General features: G+C 51.8%; 1 protein-coding gene across 1 annotated transcript in view; it reads left to right on the top strand.

Annotated features, from left to right (window-relative positions):
- Positions 1-24,318, top strand: part of VANGL1 (VANGL planar cell polarity protein 1) — a 47,220-nt gene extending 22,902 nt beyond the window's left edge. Inside the window, exons 5-8 of the mRNA XM_040626870.1 lie at positions 16,349-16,482; positions 18,062-18,194; positions 19,113-19,347; positions 23,119-24,318. Coding sequence (XP_040482804.1) covers positions 16,349-16,482; positions 18,062-18,194; positions 19,113-19,347; positions 23,119-23,379 — 763 coding nt within the window. The 3' untranslated portion in view covers positions 23,380-24,318. The remainder of the gene's footprint in view (positions 1-16,348; positions 16,483-18,061; positions 18,195-19,112; positions 19,348-23,118) is intronic.
- The last annotated feature ends 6 nt before the right edge of the window (positions 24,319-24,324 follow it).

Raw genomic sequence — 24,324 nt, 5'->3', positions numbered from 1 at the left:
ACAGCACTGGCTGCGCTCAGGGCTCTGTCTGGAACTCCTGGGGCGCACAGTCCCTTGGTGGGAGACCAGTGTCCTGCTGTGCTTGGACAGTTGCCCACACAGGCGTGGGTACGGGTGACGGGTGCTCAGGAGGACAAGGTGGTGGCGCCGGTAGAGCCAGTGGGAAGCGGTCTGTCCCAGGACAGGATGGGTTTTGCTCAAGCTTCAGGGGCTGGAGAGAAATCCAGCTCTGGTTACAGTAGACGTGAGTGATACTAGGGACTCTTAAGGTAAGTGGCCAAGACGTTGGCCTCCACCCTCATTGGCATGAACCCCATCGGTGGGGTGGAAAAGTGAAGCGAGTCGTCTCCCCTTGGGTCATCCAGGTGGTGGGGCTGACTCCCCCCCTACCCCCACAGCTCCCGCTTGGCCCCTCCCTCCAGGACTGGTTGCTCAGCCTGCTGGACAGGAGGGGGGGGCGGGGGGGGGGGACGAACAAAACAGCCCGGAGGCAGTACGCCTGTGCTGTGTTCAGAAAATTGGCAGCAGCCCTGGCACCTTACCCCACAGCTATGCTGCGGGGGGGCGGGGAGACCTGGGCGGGAAGGCAGGGCCGACTCTGCTGTATGGCCCGCAGGCTTGCTACACACCTCTCATGCCTGTCCTCGCCATGACCAAAACGGCCCGGCCTTGACTTGCTAACCCTGAAGCCACTAACGCCAGCTCCCGGGGAGACCCAAGGGTAGCACCTTTCTAGCAGCCCCGGGGTAGGGGGGGCAGCATGTCGAGGTGGTGCACGTATCTTCTTCTTGGCTTCTCTCTAGGACCCTTTCCCTGCCCTCAGGAAGGCCCCCTTGGTCCCTCACATGGAGGGAGACCCTGCTGATGGGATGGAAAGATGGCCAGGGAAGGGGCGGCGCCTTTGCTCTCAAACAGAGCCCTCGGGCGGGGCTGGCTGCCCATAGGCCAGCCAGTCTGTGCGAGCTGGAGCGGGCTTGGCCTCTGTCCCTGCTGGCACTGTGTGGGCTCAGTCCCCCGCTGCTTCTTGGGCTAAATCTGGTCTAAACCCAGCGGTGGCTGCAAGAGTCATGGGACCAGAAATATAACTTCTAACCCCCTTTGTAGAGTGTGGAGACAGACAGGAGGGATGGGGAGTCAGAAGAGACAAAGAGCGAGTCCGGGGATCAGAGTAGCAAGCCTTTCTCAGCGGACTGGCAGGCTGATCGGCCTTCCGTTCATGGAAAGCCTTCCCTGTGGCGGTGACCCACCTGAGGGGCTTAGGTGCAGAGTGCTGGTGAGTGCTTTTCTGCTGGTGTTCTCAGAGATGATTTTATGGCATCAACTGAGCTATTTTTGAGAGTTGTCAAAAGAATGACTATTCTTTAGTTTCTTAAAGATGCTTCTTGTTAGCTCTCCTAAAAGCCACAGTGGCCCCACTTGTTGGCAGGAATGGAGTTATGGGCTTATTTGAAAATTTTCAGAAAAATAAAAGGTTCTTGTGGTACAAAGTGAGATACTGTAAATAGATTAAGATACTTCCTAACCTTTCTGCCCAGGGCTTGGGGGATGACAGAGGGCTTTTCAGATGTCGGATGTCATTTACCCCTCCTGCCCTGTCAGGGCGGGGCAAGGGGTACAGGGCAGCCACCCTGTGCAGAGGAGAGCCCTAGCCGCAGGTTCGGGGACTGCGTGCTCCCTGGGGTCGCACCCCTCCCCTGTGCCTCTGGATAGACGTGTTCATGGTCACAGCACTGCTTCCAGAAGGCTCGAATGAACTCATAAGCATTTTTGAGTTGCGTGCCATGTGCCAGGCTGGATGCTAGCTATTTTGTTAAATACATGATTCTGTGTAACTCCCAGCTTCAGGGCCGGACAGGAGAGAATGCAAAGGATTGTCAGAGATGGCTCGCTTGTACTGTGTAGCCATTCCTTAGCCTGTTGGTTCTTTTGCTTAGTCAGTTAGCAAACAAAACCTGGACCTTAAAACCAGTAGGGGGCGCCTGGGTGGCTCAGTGGGTTAAGCGTCTGCCTTCGGCTCAGGTCATGATCCCAGGGTCCTGGGATCGAGTTCTGCATCAGGCTCCTTGCTCAGCGGAGAGTCTGCTTCTCCCTCTGGCTGCTGCTCCCCCTGCTTATGCTCTCTCTCTGTCGAATACATACATAAAATCATTAAAAAAAAACACAAACCACAACAGTAGATTTGAGCCTTTGGTCAAAACTTTTTAACTGTTCTGTATGTCACATGTTCCCAAAGGGCCTCTTTTAACCACTTCTGTATAACCCCCTGCCCCCCACCAAATGTAGTAGTGTAGGGCAAGCTTTTATTTTTTTAATATTCTTGTGGGCTGGTCTCAGCTGGGAGGTTCTTTTGCCGGTCTGACCCACATTTTCTCTGTGATTGCAGTCACGTGGTGAGATGGCTGGGGCCGGGCTTCTTTCTCTTCCCACATATTCTGTGATTCTGCCCCTCCCCAGAGAGCCCTTCAGGGGAGTCGTTTCTTCATTAGGGTAGGTAGACTTCTTCTCAGGCCTCCCAAGAACACAAAAGCCTTCTAAGGCCTGTGTCTGGAACGGGCCCAGCACGACTTCCACAGCATTCTTTTGTTAAAGCAAGTCAGAGCCCCAGCCCAGACGTACAGAAGAGGGCTGCACGAGGCAGGGGTCTGGGAGAGTGGGTTCATTGGGATCCACGACCTGGCAGACTCCCGCACCCACCTCGGCTCTCATTCCTGGAGTCTGCTTCTTCTCACTTTGCATATAGTTCTAACATGTCATTACTAACTTCCATACCTCAGAAAGTCCGCAAGTAACTTATTTCAAGTGAGAGCTGCTCTAGGGAGGCATGTGAGCATGAATGAAAAGTGGTAGTCATCAGCAGAGAGACCGAAACCACAGAAGCAGGTAGAACGCTTGTCTATCCACAGTGACCCCTGTTCTGTAAGATAGTCCCCCATTTGGCTAAAGCTCCCTTGTACCCAGTTCAGCCAGTGGGCTTTCACGTGGGGTTCCTAAGCATGCTTCATTCTTTGACACTGAGGGTGTCTTATAAATGGGGGCTGACCCACACCTTTTTATCAAAGGTCTGGCTACTGACCACAGAACCACGTGTGCGTTAGGAGAAGCGATTCTTGGATTGCTTTTCAAGCAGTGCAAGTTCATGATCATGCGTGATTGTAGCATTGCTGTGTTGAAGGGAACTGTTGTGACCCCCCCATTCATAGTTGGAAATGAGAAACAGGTCATTGGGTAATGGTGGAAAGATGGTCCTTGTTATAAAATGGTAAGGACCTTGGCTGAGCTGTGTTCATGTTCTCGTGTTCTGTGGCAGGTGGAACTTGGGAGTAAGTGATGGAACTGGATATTTGGCTGAGGTATTTATTTTTATTGTTATATGTGTGTGGGGGTGGGGGGCGGAGGCAGAGGTGGAGAGAGACTCTTAAACAGGTTCCACATCCAGCGTGAGCCAGTCACGGGGCCCAGTCTCACAACCCTGAGATCATGACCTGAGCCGAAATCGAGAGCTGGACGCTTAACCGACTGAGCCACCCAGGTGCCCCTTGGCTGAGGAATTTCTAAGCACAGCGTTGACGTCGCACCCACTGGGTCCCTCCATCACCCAAGCGATGCAGCTTGTGTCCTCCATAACTGCTAATACGAAATGTGAGAGGAGGGAGATGGGTTGCAGGAGGAATTGTTTAGCAAAGGGAATCCGTACTTGAAGATTGGGAAAATTTCTCAGCCTGTCCATATTGCAGTGACTGTGTACTGAAGAGAACACCAAGGGTGTGGTCACACAGCTGTTGGACATTTTTTTAAAGTTTATGTATGTATGTATTTATTTATTTAAGTAATCTCCACACTTATCGTGGGGCTCGAACTCATGACCCCGAGATCAAGAGTCACACATTCCACTGCCTGAGCCAGCCAGGCGCCAACTGTTTGATTTAATTAGGATTTAATTAGCCCTTCCAGCAGAAGCCAAGAATAAAGGTGGGAAGATGGGATCGTACCAGTACAGCACCACTGTCTCCTGGGACTAAAGGAAACAAAAGCGGGGGGGGAGGGAGTAGAAGGAAGGCTGCAAACGTGTGATATTCTTCAAGCAAAAGGAAGAATGACCCCAAAGGTGATCCAGAGATGATTAGGTCACCCTCCCACCACAGGCCTAGGGGCCAGGTTGCTCCCTCATTGGCTTCAGAGGATGGGCCCCCCACCTTGGTTTCGGTGGGCCAGGCGGCCACGGCCAAAAGCTGCCTGGACAGGGCCACCCGCAGAGCCCCGAGGACACAGCATTGAACCGAAGAGGATTATCCTTAAGATCAAGATCTTAAGATCTAATGAGACTGGCCTTGCTAGGTTTTGGACTTGTTCGGGGCCCATCACTCCTTTCCTTTCAGTCTCTCCCTTTTGGAATGGGAATGCCTATCCTACGCCTGTCTTGTGATTATATTGGAAAGTTGTCTGGTAACACAGGTTCACAGCTGGAGAGGGGTCTTACCGCAGTGTGGGTTATGCCTTGAGTCCTGGCACTTAGATGAGACTTTGCGCTTGGAGCTGGTGCTGGAATGAGTCAGGACCTTCGGGGCTGTTAGGACAGCATTGGTCTATTTTGCGCGGGAAAAGGACATGAATTTTAGGAGCCAGGGATGGAATGTTATGGACTGAATTGTGGTCACCCGGAATTCATAGGTTGAAGCTCTAAACCCCATGTGGCTATCTTTGGAGATGGGGTATCCGAAGAAGTAATTAAGGTTCAGTGAGGTCATAGATGTGATAAAATCCGTGTCCTTGTGAGAAGAGACACCAGAGGGCTTGCAAACACTGTGTCTCTCCCCCTGTGCCTATGGACCAAGGAAAGGCCACGTGTGGATATCATGAGAAGGTCGTCATCCGCAAGCCAGCAGCAGGGCTCTCACCAGAAACTGAATCAGCCAAACCTTGATCTTGGACTTGTAGGCTTCAAAAGTCTAAGAAAATAAGTATCTGTTGTTTCAGCCACTCAGTCTCTGGTATTTTGTTATGGCGGTCCAAGCTAAGACAGGAACAATACACACTGATGACTCTTGACCCCAGAGCCCCAGGAAACCGTGGGATCAATGGGCACGGTTCAACCCTGATGAAACAGAGCTCATATTATCCCTTCTCCAGCTCACGCCTGCATCCTCCCGGCTCAAGTGGGAGCCTGGCTTCTCTCGAATGTCCTTCGGTTTTCTAGTTAGAAGTGAGAAACGGAGTGTCTCCTGGGGAGGTTAAGGTTACTCCCGTAATTCCAGGGTAGATCCAGCTCCCCTTGAAATCTGACGTCTGTGATTGTGGGTCAAGTGATAGCCAAGCCAGAGATTACACCGCTGATCAGGTAGGACTGTTGCGCTGGGCCGTGGGCCCTCCCTCCCACATTCAAGACTAGCATCAACGGTTTGCGGAGGACCCAGCGCCATTGGCTGTGAAGTTGGGAGTATTTTTATTATTTTTATTTTTTTAAAGATTTTATTTATACATTTGACAGAGATAGAGACAGCCAGCGAGAGAGGGAACACAAGCAGGGGGAGTGGGAGAGGAAGAAGCAGGCTCCCAGCAGAGGAGCCTGATGTGGGGCTCGATCCCAGAACGCCGGGATCACGCCCTGAGCTGAAGGCACTCGCTTAACGACTGAGCCACCCAGGCACCCCTGGGGAGTATTTTTAAATGGCCACCAGTGGTTTTGGTTCATGTCACTTATGATCATGATTTCATACACAATTTCATTTTTAGAAACGCATGTTTTGTTTAACTGCTTTTCAGTAAAGACGTTGGCCAGTCTTCACTCCCACCTCCTTAAAAAGCAAAGGATAAAAATGAAAAAGAGCTGAAGGGTAGAGTGGAAAGATTTCTGCGCAGGTCTGCTTTGCTGTGGGAGAATTTTGAGGGTGGGCACAGAGCTGCCGTTTGTGGTTTGGCCCTGTGGTGCCTGTTCAAAGTGGCTGTAATGAGCACGGAAGGTGCTGGACACTGCAGCCCTGTGTTTGCACAGCTGCCTCCTGGCACCCGCTGCAGCTGGGAAGGCTTCCCTCGCACAGCGTCTGCCCGTAAGGCTTGCTCCAAGGCCGAGGGGAGCCGCGCCTCACAGAGTGCAGCCACTGAGGGCCAGAGAGCTCGTGGATGCAGAGCCAGTGTGGATGGCCTTCCCACGGGGCCACAGGTGGCTGGGTGGTGGACCCCGCACCCTGGGTGGTGTGCCATTCCTTTCCTGCAGGACTCACGCTGCAGACAGGGCCTGGCCTTCTGCGTGTCTCCCCGCGGAAGGATGGGTGTGATTTGATGTGGTGTGGTCTGTGCTAATCTCAGTGCACACGGACGGGGGTCTGCTCTCCCTGTCCTACAGAGCCACTGCCCAGCTCTGCTCTTCGGCCAGGCTGGCTGCCCTCAGACTCCAGACCTTTCATGCTGTGCTCCTGTGGTTCTCCCCAAGACCAGAGGTACTGCCGGTGAGAAATGTGAGGCTGGATGAGAGAATGCCAGTCAGGCCTCCCAGGTGGGTGTGGGGTACCTTAGTTCCTATCTCAGTCTCGGTCTTAGAGAGCCCTAAGCAGGCAGTTGTCTTGATGTTTATCTGGTGTGGTTCAGCACAGTCATTGGAAGTCTCGAGAAAGCTGCTTTTCCATCCCAGGCAGGGCAGGGGCAGCCCGAGTTGAACGGTGCGGGGAGGTGGCCGCGCGGTGGCGTCTGGGCCCTGGCCTGGAAGCACGGCTGCGGGCACTTGGACAGACTGTGGCAATAGCCAAAGCCGTCGCTTCCAGAGAAGTGTGTCTCACAAGTTTGCCAGCATCTCTCTGCGGTGGGAAAGGCCGTCAGGTGGACAGCCGGCCATGACGGGATCATCTGCTCAGAAGGAGGCTGCCTCAGGGTCATCGCCACACTCAGAGCCGCCTGGTGGATAGTGGCATTTTGGCCAGAAAGGATGACATGTGGGACAGCTTTCTGTTGTTTAGTCCCTGAGCCCAGAAGAACCAGGCCGGTGCATGTAGCCGTTAGCTCCTTCTTGGCCTCCCAGACTCCCCGGGCCAGAGAGCGGTCTCCTCTGGACACGTTCTCAGTGGGTCTGACTGACATTAGAGAGGGTATTTTCCAGCGTTATCCTTCACTGGGGACATAAAGTGCATAGGGCGGTACTCCAGTGCTCCCCCAGACTGCACTTTCGAGGCCATTCCACAGTGACCAACTCCTGTGGATTCTACCTCCTTTGAGCTGCGAGAGTCGATGTTCCCGGCTTCTAGTCTCTGTCGCCTGATGAGGATACCATGTAGCTTGTCTGCAGCCCCGTATTTGGTGCCTGGGCCAGGGACACTTTGCAGCCTGGGAATATTGGTTCAAGAACTAGGTCGCGCTGCAGCTTCCATGGAGCTGGGGAGCCCACAGGCCGGGCCCCGCTGGGAATCCATGCGGCCTAGAGAAGGGCCTCCACAGGCCTCCCCTGCAGGTCGGGGCCCCAGCTCTGTGTGTCCTCCGTCGGGGTGGGCAGTCTGCCTCACGTCCCACGATCTCGAGCAGCAGTGTGTGTCCATCCCGGCCTACTGTGACGGAGTCCCTGAAATCCAGCCTCCCCACGCCCCCACCCCCAGATCTTTCTACTGTCTAATCCAGATCTGTCAGGAGACACAAGCCATTCCTTGTTTTTGGCCCTCCCTGCCCTCAAGTTCCAAGGTGGTCATTGCCTGTTATCTGTGTGGGACTCATGGAAGCCACACCCCAAAGGCAGTTGCTAGAGAAACGTTTTAATTAAAAGGCAGGAGGGCCGGGAGATGTAAACACTCGTGTGCCGGGCTCCCGGCTGAGTAGCAGCGGCATTCAGGGGCGGATTCTACTCGCGTCCCTGGGACTCCCAGGAACACTGCTGCAAATCGTCCAGACTCCTGGTCACCCCGAAGTCACTTGGTCTCTCCGTCCCGGGGACAGTGAGGCCCACACATCCGGGTTGCGGTCTTGCTGACTCGTCCAGGGAGAGGTCAGTCAGATAAAACTCGGTCCATCAGCTGGCTTGCCCCCATTGGGAGTTTTCACAAAAAGCTGAACCATTTTCGTTTTCTCAGAGACCCTTGGTTCAGGCCTAACACGCAGTTACCAGAGCAGGCAGGCCGTAAAGAGAGGGAGAGAGGGAGGCCTTGGTACCCAGGCAGCCTTTACTGTTGCCGTCCTTTGGGTCTTCACGGCCAGCTTGCCCTCTCTCCTGCCCACACCCTCCGTCTCTGTCCCACCCTCCCTCCTCACCCGCTCACTTTGCCGTCCTCTCCCTCTTTACCTGCCTCCATCCTGCTTGCCCTAAATACACATAGTCCGTTTCCTAAAGCTGTGGTAGCAGAGGACCGTAAACTGGGTGGCTTAAAACAGTGTTCTCTCGAGGCCTGGGTGGTTCAGTGGGTTAAGCGTCTGCCTTTGGCTCAGGTCGTGATCCCGGGGTCCTGGGATCGAGTCCCACATTGGGCTCCCTGCTTAGCGGGGAGTCTGCTTCTCCTTCGGCCCCTCCTCCCACTTGTTCTGTCAAATCTCTCTTTCAAATAAATAAATAAAATATTTTTTAAAAAGAACAATAACAGTGTTCTCTCTCAGTTTTGAAAGCTAGGAGTCTAAAATGTGGGTAGGGGCAGGGCCATCCGCCCTCTGGAGGGTCTAGGGAAGAATCCTTCCTTGTCCTCCTAGCTTTCGGTGGTTGCCCAGATCCTCGGCGCACGTTGGTTTGTGACCATGTCACTGCATTCTCTGTCCTGTCATCATAGGGTGTTCTCTGCCTGTGTCTCCCTTTCTTTATAAGGACACCAGCATGACCTTCACTGACTAATCACATCTGCGAAGATCGCATTCTGCGGTTGGGGGTATACATGTGGATTTGGGGAGACGCTCTTCACCCCACTACCACAGATTCTCACGGCCGTTCTGTGACTCAACAGTGTGGCCCTGTCACTCCTACTGAAGGTGTTTAGGAGGATTCTTCCACACCAGCCTGCTTCTGCCCACACTGCTTCCTCTGCCCGGAAGTGGCTTTATAGCCCGTGTCCACATGGTGTGGCCATCATTCATCATTTAAGACTTAACTCAGAAACTCAGCTTCGCCTCCTCAGATCTTCCCCTGAGGCCCCCACCCCCACCCCGGTCACGTGTTCTGTCCCAGCCCAGGGGTCACCACACCGACAGAAGCTTAAGCCTCTCGAGGTTCTGTTCACATCTGTCTCCGAGTCCTTGGGATTTAGTGGGTGAGCTTAATTCATACTGGCCTGTGAATGGCGTTGGAGAGACGGGTTATTAAGATTTTTGGGTGTCAGCATCCTTAGGTGGCTCGCAGCGTAATGAGTAGTTGCCCTGAAAGCAGGCCTTTGCAGATTTTTCTGTGCCTAGAACTCGGTCTCTTCAGTGCTTTCCCCTCAGCACACACGGATGTGATCAGGATCGTGGTGGCTGGCATTTACGTGGGGCGTTAACATGTGAGAGAAGCTTCCACGTTTTCACACATGAAGAAGGCTGTTTTTTGTTGACAGAGCTAAAGAGGGCAAGTGAATATTTCAAAAGACATGGCTAAAACCTGAATGAGGCTGCCCCACCCCGCCCTGTCTGGCAGGGCCTTTCTCACTGCCCTGGGAGACAGTAAAGATGTGAAGTGTGAGGGTCTCAGACTGACTGAGTGCTGAAGCCTGAATATTTCTGGTTTTAATAGTATTTTTTAAAAGATTTATTTATTTGAGAGAGTGAGAGAGAGCAGGGAGAGGAGCAGAGGGGGAGGGACAAGCAGACTCCACGCCGAGCATGGAGCACGATGTGGGGCTTGATCTCATGACCCTGAGATCATAACCTGAGCTGAAGTCAAGAGTCGGATGCTTAACTGACTGAGCCACCCCAGCACATTACTAGCATGTCTTAATTACAGAGGCCACAACCAAACCCAGGGAAAAGTGAATGAAATCGGCACTTTACGTGTGCATGTGTGTGTATGCGTGCATGTATGTGTGTATACTCATGCTTTTCTAGGCCTCAGTGCCCTTATTTGCACAGTAAGAGAATGAAAAGTGGGGAGGTTTATGGCCACAATTGTTTCCTTGAAGTATTTGATGAACTTTCACAGGAAAGGAGGATTTGGGTCCAGAAGGAAGCAGTAGGTGGACCACTGCGTAGAACTTAGAGAAAGGTCATTTCTGGGCCAAGCGAGAGTGATTTTTCTTTTCATGGAGAGGCCGGTTGCTGTCTGGGGTGTTATAAAGTAAATGCATACATGGATTGGGAGTTTGGCCTGGCTGGACTCTGGTGTCTTTGCTTCTTGTGTCTCTGCTTGGGTGAGCACGAAGGTTCTCTTCGTGCTGTGACGAGTAAAATTTTGTGATCTGGTGTAAGTGGAGTTGAAGTCGTGCTTTTATGCCTAGAGACTGTGTGAAGAATCCAGCCACCAGCCAGCCTCATCCCTTGCTGCCAAGTGCTCGTGCTCCTTAGTAATAGGACCGTTTGTAGTTATCTGATGCCTCGTAGTTTATAAACGCGTTCCCCGGCATTATTTCGTTTGCTCTTCCCGACGTCTGCACGCAACAGTAGGTGCTCTCTGTCCATCGTGGACCAAGAAACAGGCCCAGAGAGGGCAATGACTTCGACAGGGCTCCGCAGGAGCAGATCTGGGATCTAGGCCTTCTGACTCTGAGGCTGGACCTTTTTTACCAGGCCTGATTTTTAAGGGGGTGAGAGTTGGCAGGAAATGCCACCTAAAAGCAGAGAGTGGCATCACCGTAGGGTCTAAGTCACTAAGAAAGCAGTGTGGAGGGGATCTGTCCTGGCTCATTTCCTGTGGCAGTGCCCTCATGGTGGGCACTTGGTGGGGAGGACAGAGCAGGGGCACCTGGGGACAGAAGGGCCTCCCCAGCATACACGGACCTGGAAGCTCACGGTACTGCCATATTATGCACCATTTGCTTTGGGTCAGGTACTTGGGGGAATATAGTGTCTCGTTTAATCTTTAAGGCACACCTGAACCAGGCAAGCAACTCCTCCTTAGGAGCAAGAAAGTAGAGGGTGGGCTCCCCAGTCTCCGGTATTTTCCCCCAAACTCGATGCCAGCTGACTCTGAAGTCTCGGAAAGTCATAGAATTTGGATTTGCCCCATTGATATTTCAGCTCCGGAGTTCACTGCCACAGGTGATACCAGGCTCCAGCCAGCACCTGGCATCTCTGGATCTCACCATCCGTCCCTGGAATTTCTGACCAGCGACCCACACCGGCCTCAGTCATTTCGTTGACCTTTCAGTAATACATTTTATGGAGTTCGGTGTTTTGGAGCCCACTTACGTTTGTAGCGCGGCTTTCTGTATTGTTCTTCCCATCCTACGGACAAGGAATCAGAGGTTTAGAGAACTGAATTAATTTTTTCAAGGTCAAAGAATAAATGATAGAGCCAAGAGTCATGCTGCCTGGGGCCAAAGCCTGGGGCCATTTGCTCTGTACGTACTTTCTCCCACAACAGATACGCACGGGACAGCAGGAAGCGTGGCTATGAGGACATTCGTTCGGTTTGGGTTTTGGTTTTCAGAATTCGTCTTTCAAGAACACATCTTTCAGGTTTTTATGAACTCAGATGTCAACTCTGTTTGGAGCTGCTTCTCTCTGCTGTAGCGCGAGCCCCTCATCTCTGTTGCCATGGTGGCTGTGTGACAGTTGTCAACAACACTGGAAATGTTTTTGTGGTTGGTAAGACACAAAAGGCCACAACCCTTCTCGTTCCACCGTTTTTGCCCTGAAAGGAGAGTAGGCCAGTCAGGCAGCGTGGTCGGCGGTGAGTTTGACGTTTAAAAGTGGCTGTTGAATTGCTTTACCTGTGTGCTGATCCGTGGCTGGCCTGTCTTTTCCACAAGTTCAAGTTGGGATCAGCCCGGGCAGAGCTGAGGGGTTTGCTTTCACACGGGCAATAACATCAGCTTCTTCTGACCCTAAATATTGCCTCGTCCGTGTTGCCTTTCATGTGCGTATCTGGGAGTCGTGTCTGTGCAAAGGTCTGTGACAGCTCCGCGTATCACCATGCTGTTTTCCACAGCTGCGTGTGATCTGTGAAGGGGTGTTTTCCCGGGTGGGGAGATGGGAGGGCATGCTGGAACGCGGTATCGAGCCCAGCTTTCTCTGTCCTGGGAGAGTCTTGCCGTGGGTTTTTGGTGGGGCCACGTCTGTAATCTCTACATCAGGCTCAACCTGCCTATAATATGGGGTTTCCACGTAAGGATTGTTTAGTCAGATTACTATTTCTCGCAATAGGACGGTGATAAGAGAGATGGCAGGTTTCTCACCAGCTTGATTTTTCTTGCCTCCCTCCTTCCCCAGAGTTGATCTGATCTGGAGACGAGGACTAATTGAAGGATTTGCTTTTCCCCCTCTCTGAGGCCCTTTTTGCCTTGGAAACCCCATGGTTTTAGGAAAGGCATGCTTAGGACCGATCCTTCACCTGTTGGAGTTCTAGGGTTTCCTACACGAGCAAGTTGAGCCAATGAGTATTATGTACTTGGGGGAAGTCGTAGGAGGTATCCCTTGCGCACAGGGGAATTTCATGGCCTTGCGGAAGAGGGAGAGTAGCATGCTTGAAGACCTGTCAACTGCTGTGGGGGGGCTATTGACGCTGTGCGTTTAGGGGCAGATGAGTGGGGGCCAGAGAGCTAGAAAAGGCTTCCTAAAAGAAATCAGACCTGCTTTGGCTTTGGAAGATGGCAAAGAATGGAGGCAGGAAGATACTAAACGTTGACATTGGCCGAGGAGAAGGGTGCCCTTGCATCCTGGCATTGTAGGCCATGGCTGAGGCCGATGCCGGGTGGCCGGCAGGATGTCCCTTCAGTGGGTGCTGAATTGCTCTTTTACTAGAGAGCCAAATGATGTATTAGGGGCATGTTACTTTGAACCTACAGTCAGGTATCTGACAAACTCATTCAGTCCACAGCATGAATCAGGATCCAGAACGGAAATGAAAAAGACCTTAGGCGTTGGATTGAAATAGACCTCAGACTCCCATGTCACAACTGGTATCACTTAGCTGGAGCGGAGTTCCTCACTTGGGTCCCTTGAAGCCCTTTTCCCTGTTTATACCCGAGCTGAGGGTGTATGAGAACAGAAGAATGATGGCCAGAGGCAGGTAGGTCGACGGCCCCTGGGAAGGACTCTGATGGCCATAGTCAGGGGGTATGAGGAAAGGATGTGAAGAAACACTCGAGCACTCAGACTGCCCTGCGGCATGGGACATGGGGACAGGTGGCCTCTGTCTCCCGTGGGGGCTGACATCCTCACTGGACTGCCTATGTGGCACAGCTCATAATTAATGCGTGAAACATTCATCCTGAATCATCAACAAGGCTTAAGTCATGTATAGCTTATTCTCTTTAAAAACATGAGAAAAGGCATATTGGATTTTAATCCAGATTTCACAACCATGTTTTTTTTTTAAGTTGGGTACTTCGGTTATGCGTTGTTTTCTGTCGCGTGGACCTTCTCATGACGTTGCTAGATCTGTTGGGTGTTGCGCGGACGGTTTCCCGTAGGTGAGGTCGTACAGCCCTCTTAGAGGCATTTCTGAGCTTTCCGGGAGAGTCCCTTAGCTCCTGGGTTAGCTTGTCAGCCCAGGGGGGCTGGCTGGGTGACCGTGGCTGCTTTTGGGAAATTCAGGTGCCTCTGTGGAGATGATGGTGCTGGAAGAAGCCCACACTGCCCGACTTTTCCCCCTTGTTCAGTTCCCCTGAGCGAAGGCTCTCGAAGGCTGTGAGACCCACACACGTCACATTGGCAGCTCCTGCCCCATCTTCCCTGCCCCATCCCTGAGCACTCCCTGGGGCTACCTTCGGCGTGAGCGGGCTTCGAGGGGGGCTGCAGATTTGCCCCAGTGTGGAGAGCATCTGCCTGCAGCCCTGTGCTGAAGGGGGCAGGGTACAGGGTGTGTACCCCAGCAAGGGAAGGCCTGCCAGAGCTGGGCAGGGGCAGACACCCCTTCTCCACACAGCACAGTGCATTGTCTGTGGTTTTGGGGTGGAGAGGTTGGGAAATAGGGCCACCAGGCTCCCTTGCCTGCCTAGCAGGCCCTGGCTGAGTTAGTGGGATCCCTTGGGCTCCTTTTTGTGGCCTGGCTAAACAGAAGAGCCAAACCCAGCAACCACAAAAGGGTTTGCTTTGAAGACGGGCCTGAGAAGAACCTGAGTTGCCTTTTAATTTTTAAATTTTGATCAGGGTAATAATTCTCTGCTGGAATCCAGGAGCCTAGAGATGTTTTCATGCCCATATGGGAGCGTGGGAGGAAATATTTGCACCCCAGCATGTCTGTTATGCATGAACTGGGACATTTCAGTGTGGAGGGGCGTCTTGTCTCACCAGGCCCGGAGCCTCCAGAGAAGCACGGGGAGGGAGGTGGGATGGGTGCTTACGAGGGCAAGTTTTTGTGTGTGCGCACGTGTCCTCAGGCCCTGGAGAGTCTCTGAATGGAAGGGGGTGGCGGTGAAGAAATGCTTGCCCCACTTTGGAAAATAGCAGTCAGAGGTCAAGGAGGAGACTGGGCTGTGCTGAGCTGGAAGCCACTGGGGAGACTTGCACGGGAGCAGGCGGGACTTCGGCACAAAGACCTATGCCACGAAACCTCCACGCAGGGACCACTTCCCTTGCTTGGGGTGGGGGGGCTGCTCTTGAACCCTCTGAATCTGGGCATTCCAAAGCTCTTCTCGACGCTCCCACGGCCCACGTGTATTCCAGTTAGCTGCCTAGGTTCTGTGTGGGCCTGGCTAAGGAACAGCTCCTTGCGTCATGTCTTCGCACTCCCAGGACGAAGGCTTTCAAAATGTGGGTTTGTTCTTAGGACTCTTCTACTTCCATTAACCAGGGTGAGTCTCGCCAGATCCCCACCTCCCTGTCTCCCATGAGTGTATGTAGTGAGGTCGACCCCGAACAGCAACGGAGCGCAGATCGAGGCACTGTCAGGATGTAAGTGAGAAAGCTTTGCCATGACTCTGCTCTCAAGGAGGTTAGCGGATTGACTTCTAGATCGTTGTTACTTCTCGCTAAACAAGGGGAGCCCAGCGGTGGGTCAACAGAGTGTCCAGCTGAGAGGTTAGAGGCTGCGTTGTCTTGGTGTGAAGAGAGCATCCCTGAGCCACGTGGAGAGTTACAGTGGTCATCCGGGCACAGAAGGCAGCCCTGTCCTGGTGCCCAGGTTGTAAGGAATCCTTGTCGGCACAGCCACTTAGCGGGGGCCAGGAAGGAAAATGTAAAGGGCAAGATAAAAAGAAATTTGTGGGGTCGGTGTCGGTACGTACCCTGTCCCACAGAGGCCACACGTCGCAGGGAAAGAGCACAGGTTGGAGGCTTGTAACTTCAGATTGGAGTTCTAGCTCTCCTGTTTGGTAGACGCATGCCGTGTGCCGGTCAGAGATTTTCGAACCTCAGTTGTCTTGCCTTGAATGATTGTGGAAGTCAGACAAGATGGTCCATGAAAACCCATGCTGCATGAGTACAGGTTTCTCTTTGAATTGGTGAGTGGGCTTGCACCCATGGCCAAGAGGAAGTTCTTTTGCCGCTGGTCGGGAGTATGGGCCCCCAGCCCTCACCCACCCTCCCACCTGCTGGTGTTACCTCTTCTTTGCTCCCTTGCTGCTGTCCGAGGGGCCAGATAGGTGACAGAGTAGAGGTTGCAGGACGTTAGAGCAGAGAGAGTCCCCTCTGTACAACCCTGTAGTCCAAGGGACAGAAGGCCTCACAGACCAAGAAAGATCAAAGTCTCAGCTGAGGGCTCGGGAAGGGGTCTTTCTTCCTCTGCAAGAGGGAGCTCCAGCTGGCCTGGGGCCGAGAGGACAGAACCCAGAGGAGGGGTCAGATTCACTGTTGTCTGCAGCCAGCTTCTTTTAGTCGTTCTGATCCATGGAGAACCCAAATCCCAGCCTTCCCTACAGCGGGGGCCATGAGGCCTAGGGGGAGACCCTGCCCTGGGACCTGAGAACCTGAATCTACACTTTGTTCTTTCACCCATGAGCCCTGCCACCATTGCTAAGTCTCTCGACCATACGGGGAGCCTCGGTTTCCTCTTTCGCAAACTGGGAAGAATAGGAAAGTTCTGTGCAGCCTAAACAAATCTGAGTTATAACTGATTCCTTCCTCAACTATTGGCTAGGTGGATGTGGCTCACGACACAACCTGGGAGAAGGCCGAGAAGCCACTTGACGACTGAACTCAGTCTCACCTTTAAATTCCCATCCTCGAGACAAATGGTGTGATAAAATCCAGGGGCCTGCCGTAATGGGAGGTTTCCCATGATGCTCTGCTGTCCTACCTGACTCCAAAAGAGGGTTTTTTTTGTCAATTAGGACCTGCTTCTTCAAAGAAAAAGCATTGCATTAATTTTGCCCTCTTTTCTCAGTATCCAGCGAGCAGCATTGGTGGTTCTGGAAAATTACTATAAAGATTTCACCATCTATAACCCCAATCTCCTAACAGCCTCCAAATTCCGAGCAGCCAAGCACATGGCCGGGCTGAAAGTCTACAATGTAGATGGTACGTGCCTTGAAATGGTGTCTCTGGTGGGGGGGGGGGGCATAGTTTGGGCAACTCTTCAGCTTCGACTTTATGGTCCATTTGGTTCTTCCTCCCCTCAGTGTCTGTCTTTATCGTACATTCTCGGTTCAGAACAATTTTTTTCTTTTTTTCTCTTCACTTTTCTTTTCCTTCCTTTTCTCTTCCTTTTCTTTCTTTTTTTCTTTCTTTTTTTCTTTCTTTCTTTCTTCCTTTTCTTTCTTTTCCTTTCTTTCTTTCTTTCTTTCTTTCTTTCTTTCTTTCTTTCTTTCAGCAAACATACTTTCAAAAGAATGTTGATTTACAGTCTACACATGTGGGAGGTTCATTCATTTTGGGATTTTCTGGTTGAAAACAGTAGTGATGTCTGTTTCCTGCCTCCTGCTGGGAACATCTATGGAAAGCTGCTTTTCAAATTTTGGATAAGTTACCCAAAGACTCAGCTCCCCAGATCCGTGAAGTCAGTAACTCTCAGTAGTTCAGGCATCTGGTGAGCTACTTAAAGAGATTTCTCAATCCTGGCTAGGAACTGGGGCTGAGTGGGTGGCAGGAGGCCAGAGGCCAGGCTGAGGACGTCAGCGTTGCATTTCAGGCTATCAGATAGTTAAGTGCAAGAAACAGGACCCAGTGTCATTTCTTGCCTGGTGCCTTGGGTCAAGGCAAGAGCTTTGTAGACCATAGAAGAGGATCATATTGTTAGCAAATCAAGTGATTTATGGATGGTGTCAATTTTTAGGGGCCATGTCCTTCCCATTTTGGTGGGGGCGGCGGGGAGGGGTGAGGCTTTATGAGATGTGCGCTCAGTGTCCGGAGTCTGGTAAATTTCACCTGTGATCTGAAAACAGTGAAAATTCCCACTAGCGAAACCAAGTCATTAACCAAGTAGTTGATAGAGAAGAAAACATGTGATCTGCCTTGTCCTTCTGAAATTGAAGGCGATCTGTGGTCAGGGGAGCAGGGTGGGGAGTTCTAAGTCTGTATTCACAAACGGGCCATATTGCAAGTCCTCAGGTTGTTTTTGTTTTGTTCTGTTTTTTGTTTCTTTTTATTAAACGTTGTGACTACCGTGACATTCCAGCATGGCTTGTCATCCTGCACGTAATCTGCGTCTCCATGTCCCTTGACTTTCTTTTTTTCTCTGTCCTCCTCCCAATCCCTCTCCTTCTCTCTCATTGTCTTATTGCTGAAATGTGATGCTCAACTACTCTTATGGCCAAACTGAAACTTTACGTAACAGATGGTGAGTAACATCTTCAGCATTCTCTTGTGTGTTATTTTTGGCCAACATTTTCATTGTCTGACATTCTTCATCTCCTTCTGAGCTCTTTTTTCCATTTCCACTGATCAGATTGGGTTTGGGGGAGATTTCCTTCCTCTCCTGAGCATAGTGAATGTGAGGCAGGAGTAGTGTTCACCCTTCTGGAAATTTCTTTTGAGATCTGTGGATGTGCTTCTCAGCGGGTGGGTGGACGGTATTGACAGACCATGGTACTCGTTTCCTGCTCTATTTTACAGCCCCATGGCATTAAAACTGTTCTTCCTCCACTGTCCTTCCCCGAAGGCCCCAGTAACAATGCCACTGGTCAGTCCCGGGCCATGATCGCTGCAGCTGCTCGGCGCAGAGACTCAAGCCACAACGAGTTGTATTATGAAGAGGCAGAGCACGAGCGGCGCGTGAAGAAACGGAGAGCAAGGTCTGTTGCCCCCGCCCGCCCCCGACACTAACACCCTGTCATAGCAGACGTTTTCTTTTTTTCTTTTTTTCTTTCTTTCTTTCTTTTTTTTTTTTACTGCTAGAATGAAATCTCAGTGTATAAACGTGAGCCACTCAAGCTTTAGGAGTGTATCTTGACCCATTGTTTCGCATGCGCCAGCGTGACCAGAAGGGCTTATTAAAGCACAGATCTGAGGTTCTGGGCCCCACCTGCCAAAGTGACTTACTCACTGTTCAGTGGGGCTGGAGCTGGGCCTCAGAATTTGCGTGTCTTCCAACTTCCCAGCTGATGCTAAAGCTGTTGGCCCACAGCCCACGCTTTGAGGGACTCCCTAGTCCCCCCCCAGGCCCTTGCTAGCTCTCAGGTTCTGATCATGTTAACTGAAGTGGACAGTGCTGGACTTCTTCCTTCCTTTTTCCCAGGGGCTGCTGGTGTGGGTGGCGGGATCTAGGGGGATACAGCTCTGCTTCCTGGCAATGCCGCTTCCCTGTCACCAGCCCCCTCTCAGGGCATGCAGAGCCCTTTGTGGCCAGATTTTGAGAAATCTTTGAGCTCTTTTCATCTAACCCTTCATGGTAGAGATGGAAGGACTGAAGTGAGTCCCCCAAGCTCCTTAGTGGTGGAATTGAGGACAGCAGTCCATCTCCTAGTCCCAGGGCTCCTTCCCTCGTCCCAGGGCTCCTTCCCTCACCCCTGTCGCCCCCTGCCTTCCTTTCTCCCTTCCTCCCCTCTCCACCATCTGGAGTGACTGCTACGGAGGTGAGCCTTGGGTGAGCTGGTGGCAGGCTGGGACACAGAGGTGGCCGGGAGGCCTTCCGGGCCCTGGGTGACCACTCCATTGTCCAGCCTTGCAGCACACACCATCCTGATGACCGTCTTGTTGCCCCCCGCCCCCAGGCTGGTGGTTGCGGTGGAGGAGGCCTTCATCCACATCCAGCGTCTGCAGGCCGAAGAGCAGCAGAAGGCCCCGGGCGAGGTGATGGACCCGCGGGAGGCGGCCCAGGCCATCTTCCCCTCCATGGCCCGGGCTCTGCAGAAGTACCTGCGGGCCACTCGGCAGCAGCACTACCACAGCATGGAAAGCATCCTACAGCACCTGGCCTTCTGCATCACCAACAGCATGACCCCCAAGGTGCGGCTTGGCACGAGCTGGCACGTCCTGTTCGCGGCGTGCCCGGGAGCGGTGGAATCAAAGGCCCCTCGCGAGCCCCGACTCATGAGGCTTACCGGTCCCCACTTACTCTGTAGTATTTTGGTGCAGTTGTTTTTTTAAACGGCCTTTTGACAGCCTGCAGATTCAAGCAGAGGAAAGACTTTTCAGCGAGAGACAGTAGAGGTAGCGGCTAGGGGCCCTCTGCGGCCACGCAGACGCCTTCCGACCTGGCTCCGCCCGCAACGAGCTGCTCACCTTGGGCAGGTCATTTAAGGGCTCTCTGCTTCAGTTTCCTAACCCTGTAAATTGGGGCTCGGTTGTAATACCTACCTCATTGGGTTGTTGTGGGAACAAAAAGAGATAGCTATGTGACGTGCTTAAAACGGTGCCTGTCGTATGGGAAGGGCTGAATAAATGGCTGTTCTTGGTGGTGGAAAGGGTGCCATCACTCTGTTGGGCATTTTGGACGTCGTGGAGTTACTTTTACTTGAATGGTCTCTTGAATTCCAATAGGAGCACGCATTTAGGGATGTTGCGGGAAACAGCCGGGTAGCGAAGAGAGGGGTGGGGCCGAGGCAGCAGACTAGAGTAAGGGTTAGCAAATCACCTGTCATCAGACAGAGGGGCGTTCAAAGCCTGGCTCTGCCAACTGATGGGGTTGTGACGTTGTCGGAGTCACTCTACATTTGTTTCCTCTTTTATAAAATGGGGATAATAGGAGCATCTACCTGATAGGGTTGTGGCGTGAACATTATATTCAGGATGGCAACGTGACATGTCAGTCACGCGGTGGAGAGTAAATGAGCTTGACCTGTAGTGCATGTGGAGTGGCTTTTGTGATAAGGACTCACGTTCATGCGTTGCCCTGTACGTGGACGGCATAGGGTTGTGTCATCACCAGTAACACCCCTGAGGAAAGCAGTACAGAAATATTCAGTGAGAATCCGTAAGGGTTTCCGTATGCTTTCACTCATTAATCCCGCTCCTAGAATAAGTACTCCCCACAATCCGGTACACGCACAGATGTAACGAAGGTGGTATTTGCAGAGTCATCTGGAGTAACTCCAAACTGGACGTAACTTAAAAACAGAACAGTGGCTTACAAATTATGGTATATCACCTATTAAACATAGAAGAATCTTCATTAGAATATTAAGTTACAAAAAGAGAATGCAAACAAGTATGAGCAGTGTGTTGTCCATGAGTACAGTATGTCTGTATGTGCGAAGTGATAGCCTGTACCACGTAGAACAGAAGCCTTGTTTTCCTTTCTTCAAGATCTTTTAGTCTCCTGGTTGCTTTCATTTTTGTTTAAAAAAAGTAGGCTTTTCTGAATTAAAAATAATTGATACTCTTTGTGTAGAAATCCAGGCCTTAAAGAAAAATATAATGGGGACGCCTGGGTGGCTCAGTCGGTTAAGCGTCTGACCCTTGCTTTCGGCTCAGGTCGTGATCTCAGGGTCATGGGATCGAGCCCCGTGTCAGGCTCCACACTCAGCACAGTCTGCTTGGGATTCTCTCTCTCTCTCTCCCTCCACCCCTCTCCCCCATGCTCATGCACGCACTCTCTCTCTCCCTCTCAAATAAATAAATGAATCTTTAAACAAAAAACAAAAAAGGAAAAGGAAAATATAATGTGGAAAGGAAGTTTCCACTCTCCTCCCCTAAACCGTTCTTGGTGATAAGGAGTTGGCGTGTATGTTTTCAGAGGCGTGTGGTGTGTGTTTAAAGCTGAAGTGGAAAAAAAAAGCAAACCGCAAATGGGAGTTCATACCACACACACACACACACACACACACACACACACACACGCACTCTCTCTGCACTGTTTTTCCCTGTCGGTGCTTCCCCATCTCTGTCACACAGATCTAATTCGTTCTCTTTAATAGCTGCACCCCATCCCCCTGAACACCACAATTCGAAACCGATGCGTGGGACGCACATTTGGGTTCACATCTTCCAGTCGTTTAAACCAGGGCTTGGCTGTTTTTGTTAATCAAGCTTTATTGGAACACAACCACACCCTTTTATTTCCATGTCATCTATGGCTGCTTTCTCTACACAGGCTGAGTTGAGCAGTCGTGACAGACTGTGGCTTGTGAAGCTGAAAATATTTATGTTAGAGAAAAGTTTGCCAGCCCCTGGTCTAAACAGTGTTGCAGCGAGTATGTTTTTCACATACATCTTTGTGCATCTGTGCAAGTACTTCCAAAGGAGAAATTTCTGGTAGAGGAACAGCTAGATCAAAGGTATAAATCCTGCCACATTGTCCTTCCAAAGGATGTTACTGTTTTACACTTTTGCCTCTGGGATACGATTCTTTTTATTTCCCCCACACACTTGGCGTATTGGGTGTTATCTTTTCTTTTGACTCATGGCCCACATAAGAGGCAAAAAAAAAAAATCTGTTATTTGAATTCATATTTCATGAATTATTAATGTGGTAGACTATCTTTTTGTTATGTTAGTTTTCTATTAATATTGATTATCCTATAAATTATCTTACTAATTTCAGTTCTCTCATTGCTGAGTTGTTTCTTTTTCTTATGATTCATAAGAGCTGTTTTTATATGTGTTTAGGCCTGGCTCTGCTTCCTGCCTTAGAATATATGCTTACGGATCAGAAATGATGTAGTTGTCAGCAGCAGTGAGGTGTGGATGGAAGGGGATACCACGTAGAAACTGCCCTTGACCTGTGTCTAGGGCCAGAGTGACAGATCCCAGTATATCCTGTCTGAATCACTGGCTCCCTCTTTCTTCTCTCTTCTTACAGCTAAATCAGAGTATTTATTGATTTAATACACATGCCATTGAGATCCTCTTATGTCCAGGCACATTGGAAATTCAGATTTAAAAAATAGTTCCTGCCCACCAGGGGGCTAGAGACCAGTGTGGGACACAGACACGGAAGTCAACAGCGATCCTTAGGGAAGGAAATGTCACATGGGTGTCAGGCCGGTGATTATAAGCACTTGGAGGCGGTGTGTTTCAGGGGGTGGTCTGAGGAGAAGTGAAGGCCCAGGGGGAACAATGTGTCCGGACATGTGGATGCCGGTGGGTGGGTGGGGGTCCAAGGCCTCCCCTGGGGCAGGGGACTCGTGAGAGGGATGGGAACGAGGACTCCAGCATCCATCGGACCTGCCCTGTGCCCACTTGACCCCACAGGAAACCACCACTGCCACACTGGTTGGGCTTACCTTGTGCCATTAGACGGTTAGAGGCAGCCATGTCATCCTCACTGTGGCCCTGTGAGGAGCTGTTATACTGTCCCCACTTACCGGGAAGGCAAATGACTTGTCCAAGGTCACACAGCCCGTGAGTGGCGGAGTGTGCTTTTTTGTGCTTGTGTGCAAGTGTATCCTTTTCCTTGTTCAGCTTCCAGTTCCCCAGTGCCTCTCTGTGCCCGGCCCTTGCCCCAAGGAGCTTTCGGTGCGGGGCAGGCAGGCCTAGCACAGGTACAAGCGGTGGCCTGTGCCGTGGGGCCATGCCTTGGCCGGGCTGATGGAGGTGCCAGCCACCCCACCCGCCCCGCCTCTGGTTGGAAGTTGGCAGAGGGCAGTGAGGAAGTCCAAGGAGGTTTCCCTCCCCAGCAAGGACTCCATTGGGAGGGTCTGATGGGCATGCAGCCTGATTAGGTGGGCTCTGTCTTGGTTTGTTGGGAAACATTTTCATTAGGTGGGTACTCCCCTGACATTGCTGCCCTTGGCGCAGGGTGTTTCTTCTCTCATGGCTTCTCTCCTCCTTTTTCAGGCCTTTCTAGAACGTTACCTCAGCGCGGGCCCCACCCTGCAGTATGACAAGGAGCGCTGGCTCTCGACGCAGTGGAGACTGGTTAGTGATGAGGCTGTGACCAACGGATTGCGGGATGGAATCGTTTTTGTCCTGAAATGCTTGGACTTCAGCCTCGTGGTCAATGTGAAAAAAATTCCATTCATCGTCCTCTCCGAAGAGTTCATAGACCCCAAATCTCACAAATTTGTCCTTCGCCTACAGTCTGAGACATCGGTTTGAAAGTTTTATATTTGTGGCTTTATTACAAAAAAAGAAAAGAATAGAGAGATATATAGAGAGAGATATATATGTATGCCAGAGCGGCGTCTTTTTTATTGTTATTCTTCATCGCTGACTGAAGCTGGCAGATGAAAGACCAGTACCCTTCGACCGTCTGCACTTTACTTGGAAGGAAGCAGGGGGTGTCCGCCCTGGAGAAAAGCGACGGACGACATCTGACTTGTGCAGATGGGACGTCTCTCGAAGCTGTTCGCTGGCATTGCTGTGACAGCTATAAACCAAAGCGGAGCCGGTGGTTCCTGGGAGCCTCGCCTGACGGCAGCGAGCCCCCGCCTTCCGTCCAGGGCCACGCTGTCCTCTTGCTTCCGGCCCACCCCCCTCGTCCACCTCCAGGGGGACGCGTCTTCGTTCTGTGTCGGGAAACCAGACGCGACATGTCCACTAGATGCTTGTGTCTGTGAACGCCCAGTACCACGTCCCCCACGGGGCCGCGGCCCGTTCCGGACAGGCCTGCCTTCGTCTTCGTTCTTTGTTGCCTTAGGTTGTGCTGAGAGAGGTCACCACAAAAAACGGGCACTATCAGCTGACAGCTCCGAATGATTTTAGCTTGTTTTCTCCCCAAAGAGAAAAGCCACCTGTCCTGTTTCTGACCCCGTTTCCCTAGGTTTGAGCAGGGGGCCCCTTCTTGACCCCGTGACGGTGCACGCGTCTCCCTCCCTCCGCCCTCACCTGCACACCACACACCCCCGGCTGGCTGGTGGCCCTGGCTAGCGAGCCCAGCCTGCAGAGTTGCCCAGGACCCACTCTTGTGTGCTCGCGGGTTCTGAGCGCTGCCTCCTGTGGGTGTCATGGAGTGTTCGTGTAGGGAAGCATGGGATGCCAACCAGGTCGAACACAGGGACAGCAAGCCTGCCAGACTGTCCCTTTTAGGCTGCAGCAGGAGCC

Source organism: Ursus maritimus, unplaced genomic scaffold (genome assembly GCF_017311325.1).
Source record: "Ursus maritimus isolate PB19 unplaced genomic scaffold, ASM1731132v1 scaffold_12, whole genome shotgun sequence".
Lineage (NCBI taxonomy): Eukaryota > Metazoa > Chordata > Mammalia > Carnivora > Ursidae > Ursus > Ursus maritimus.
This window is presented reverse-complemented; position numbering and strand designations above follow the sequence as displayed.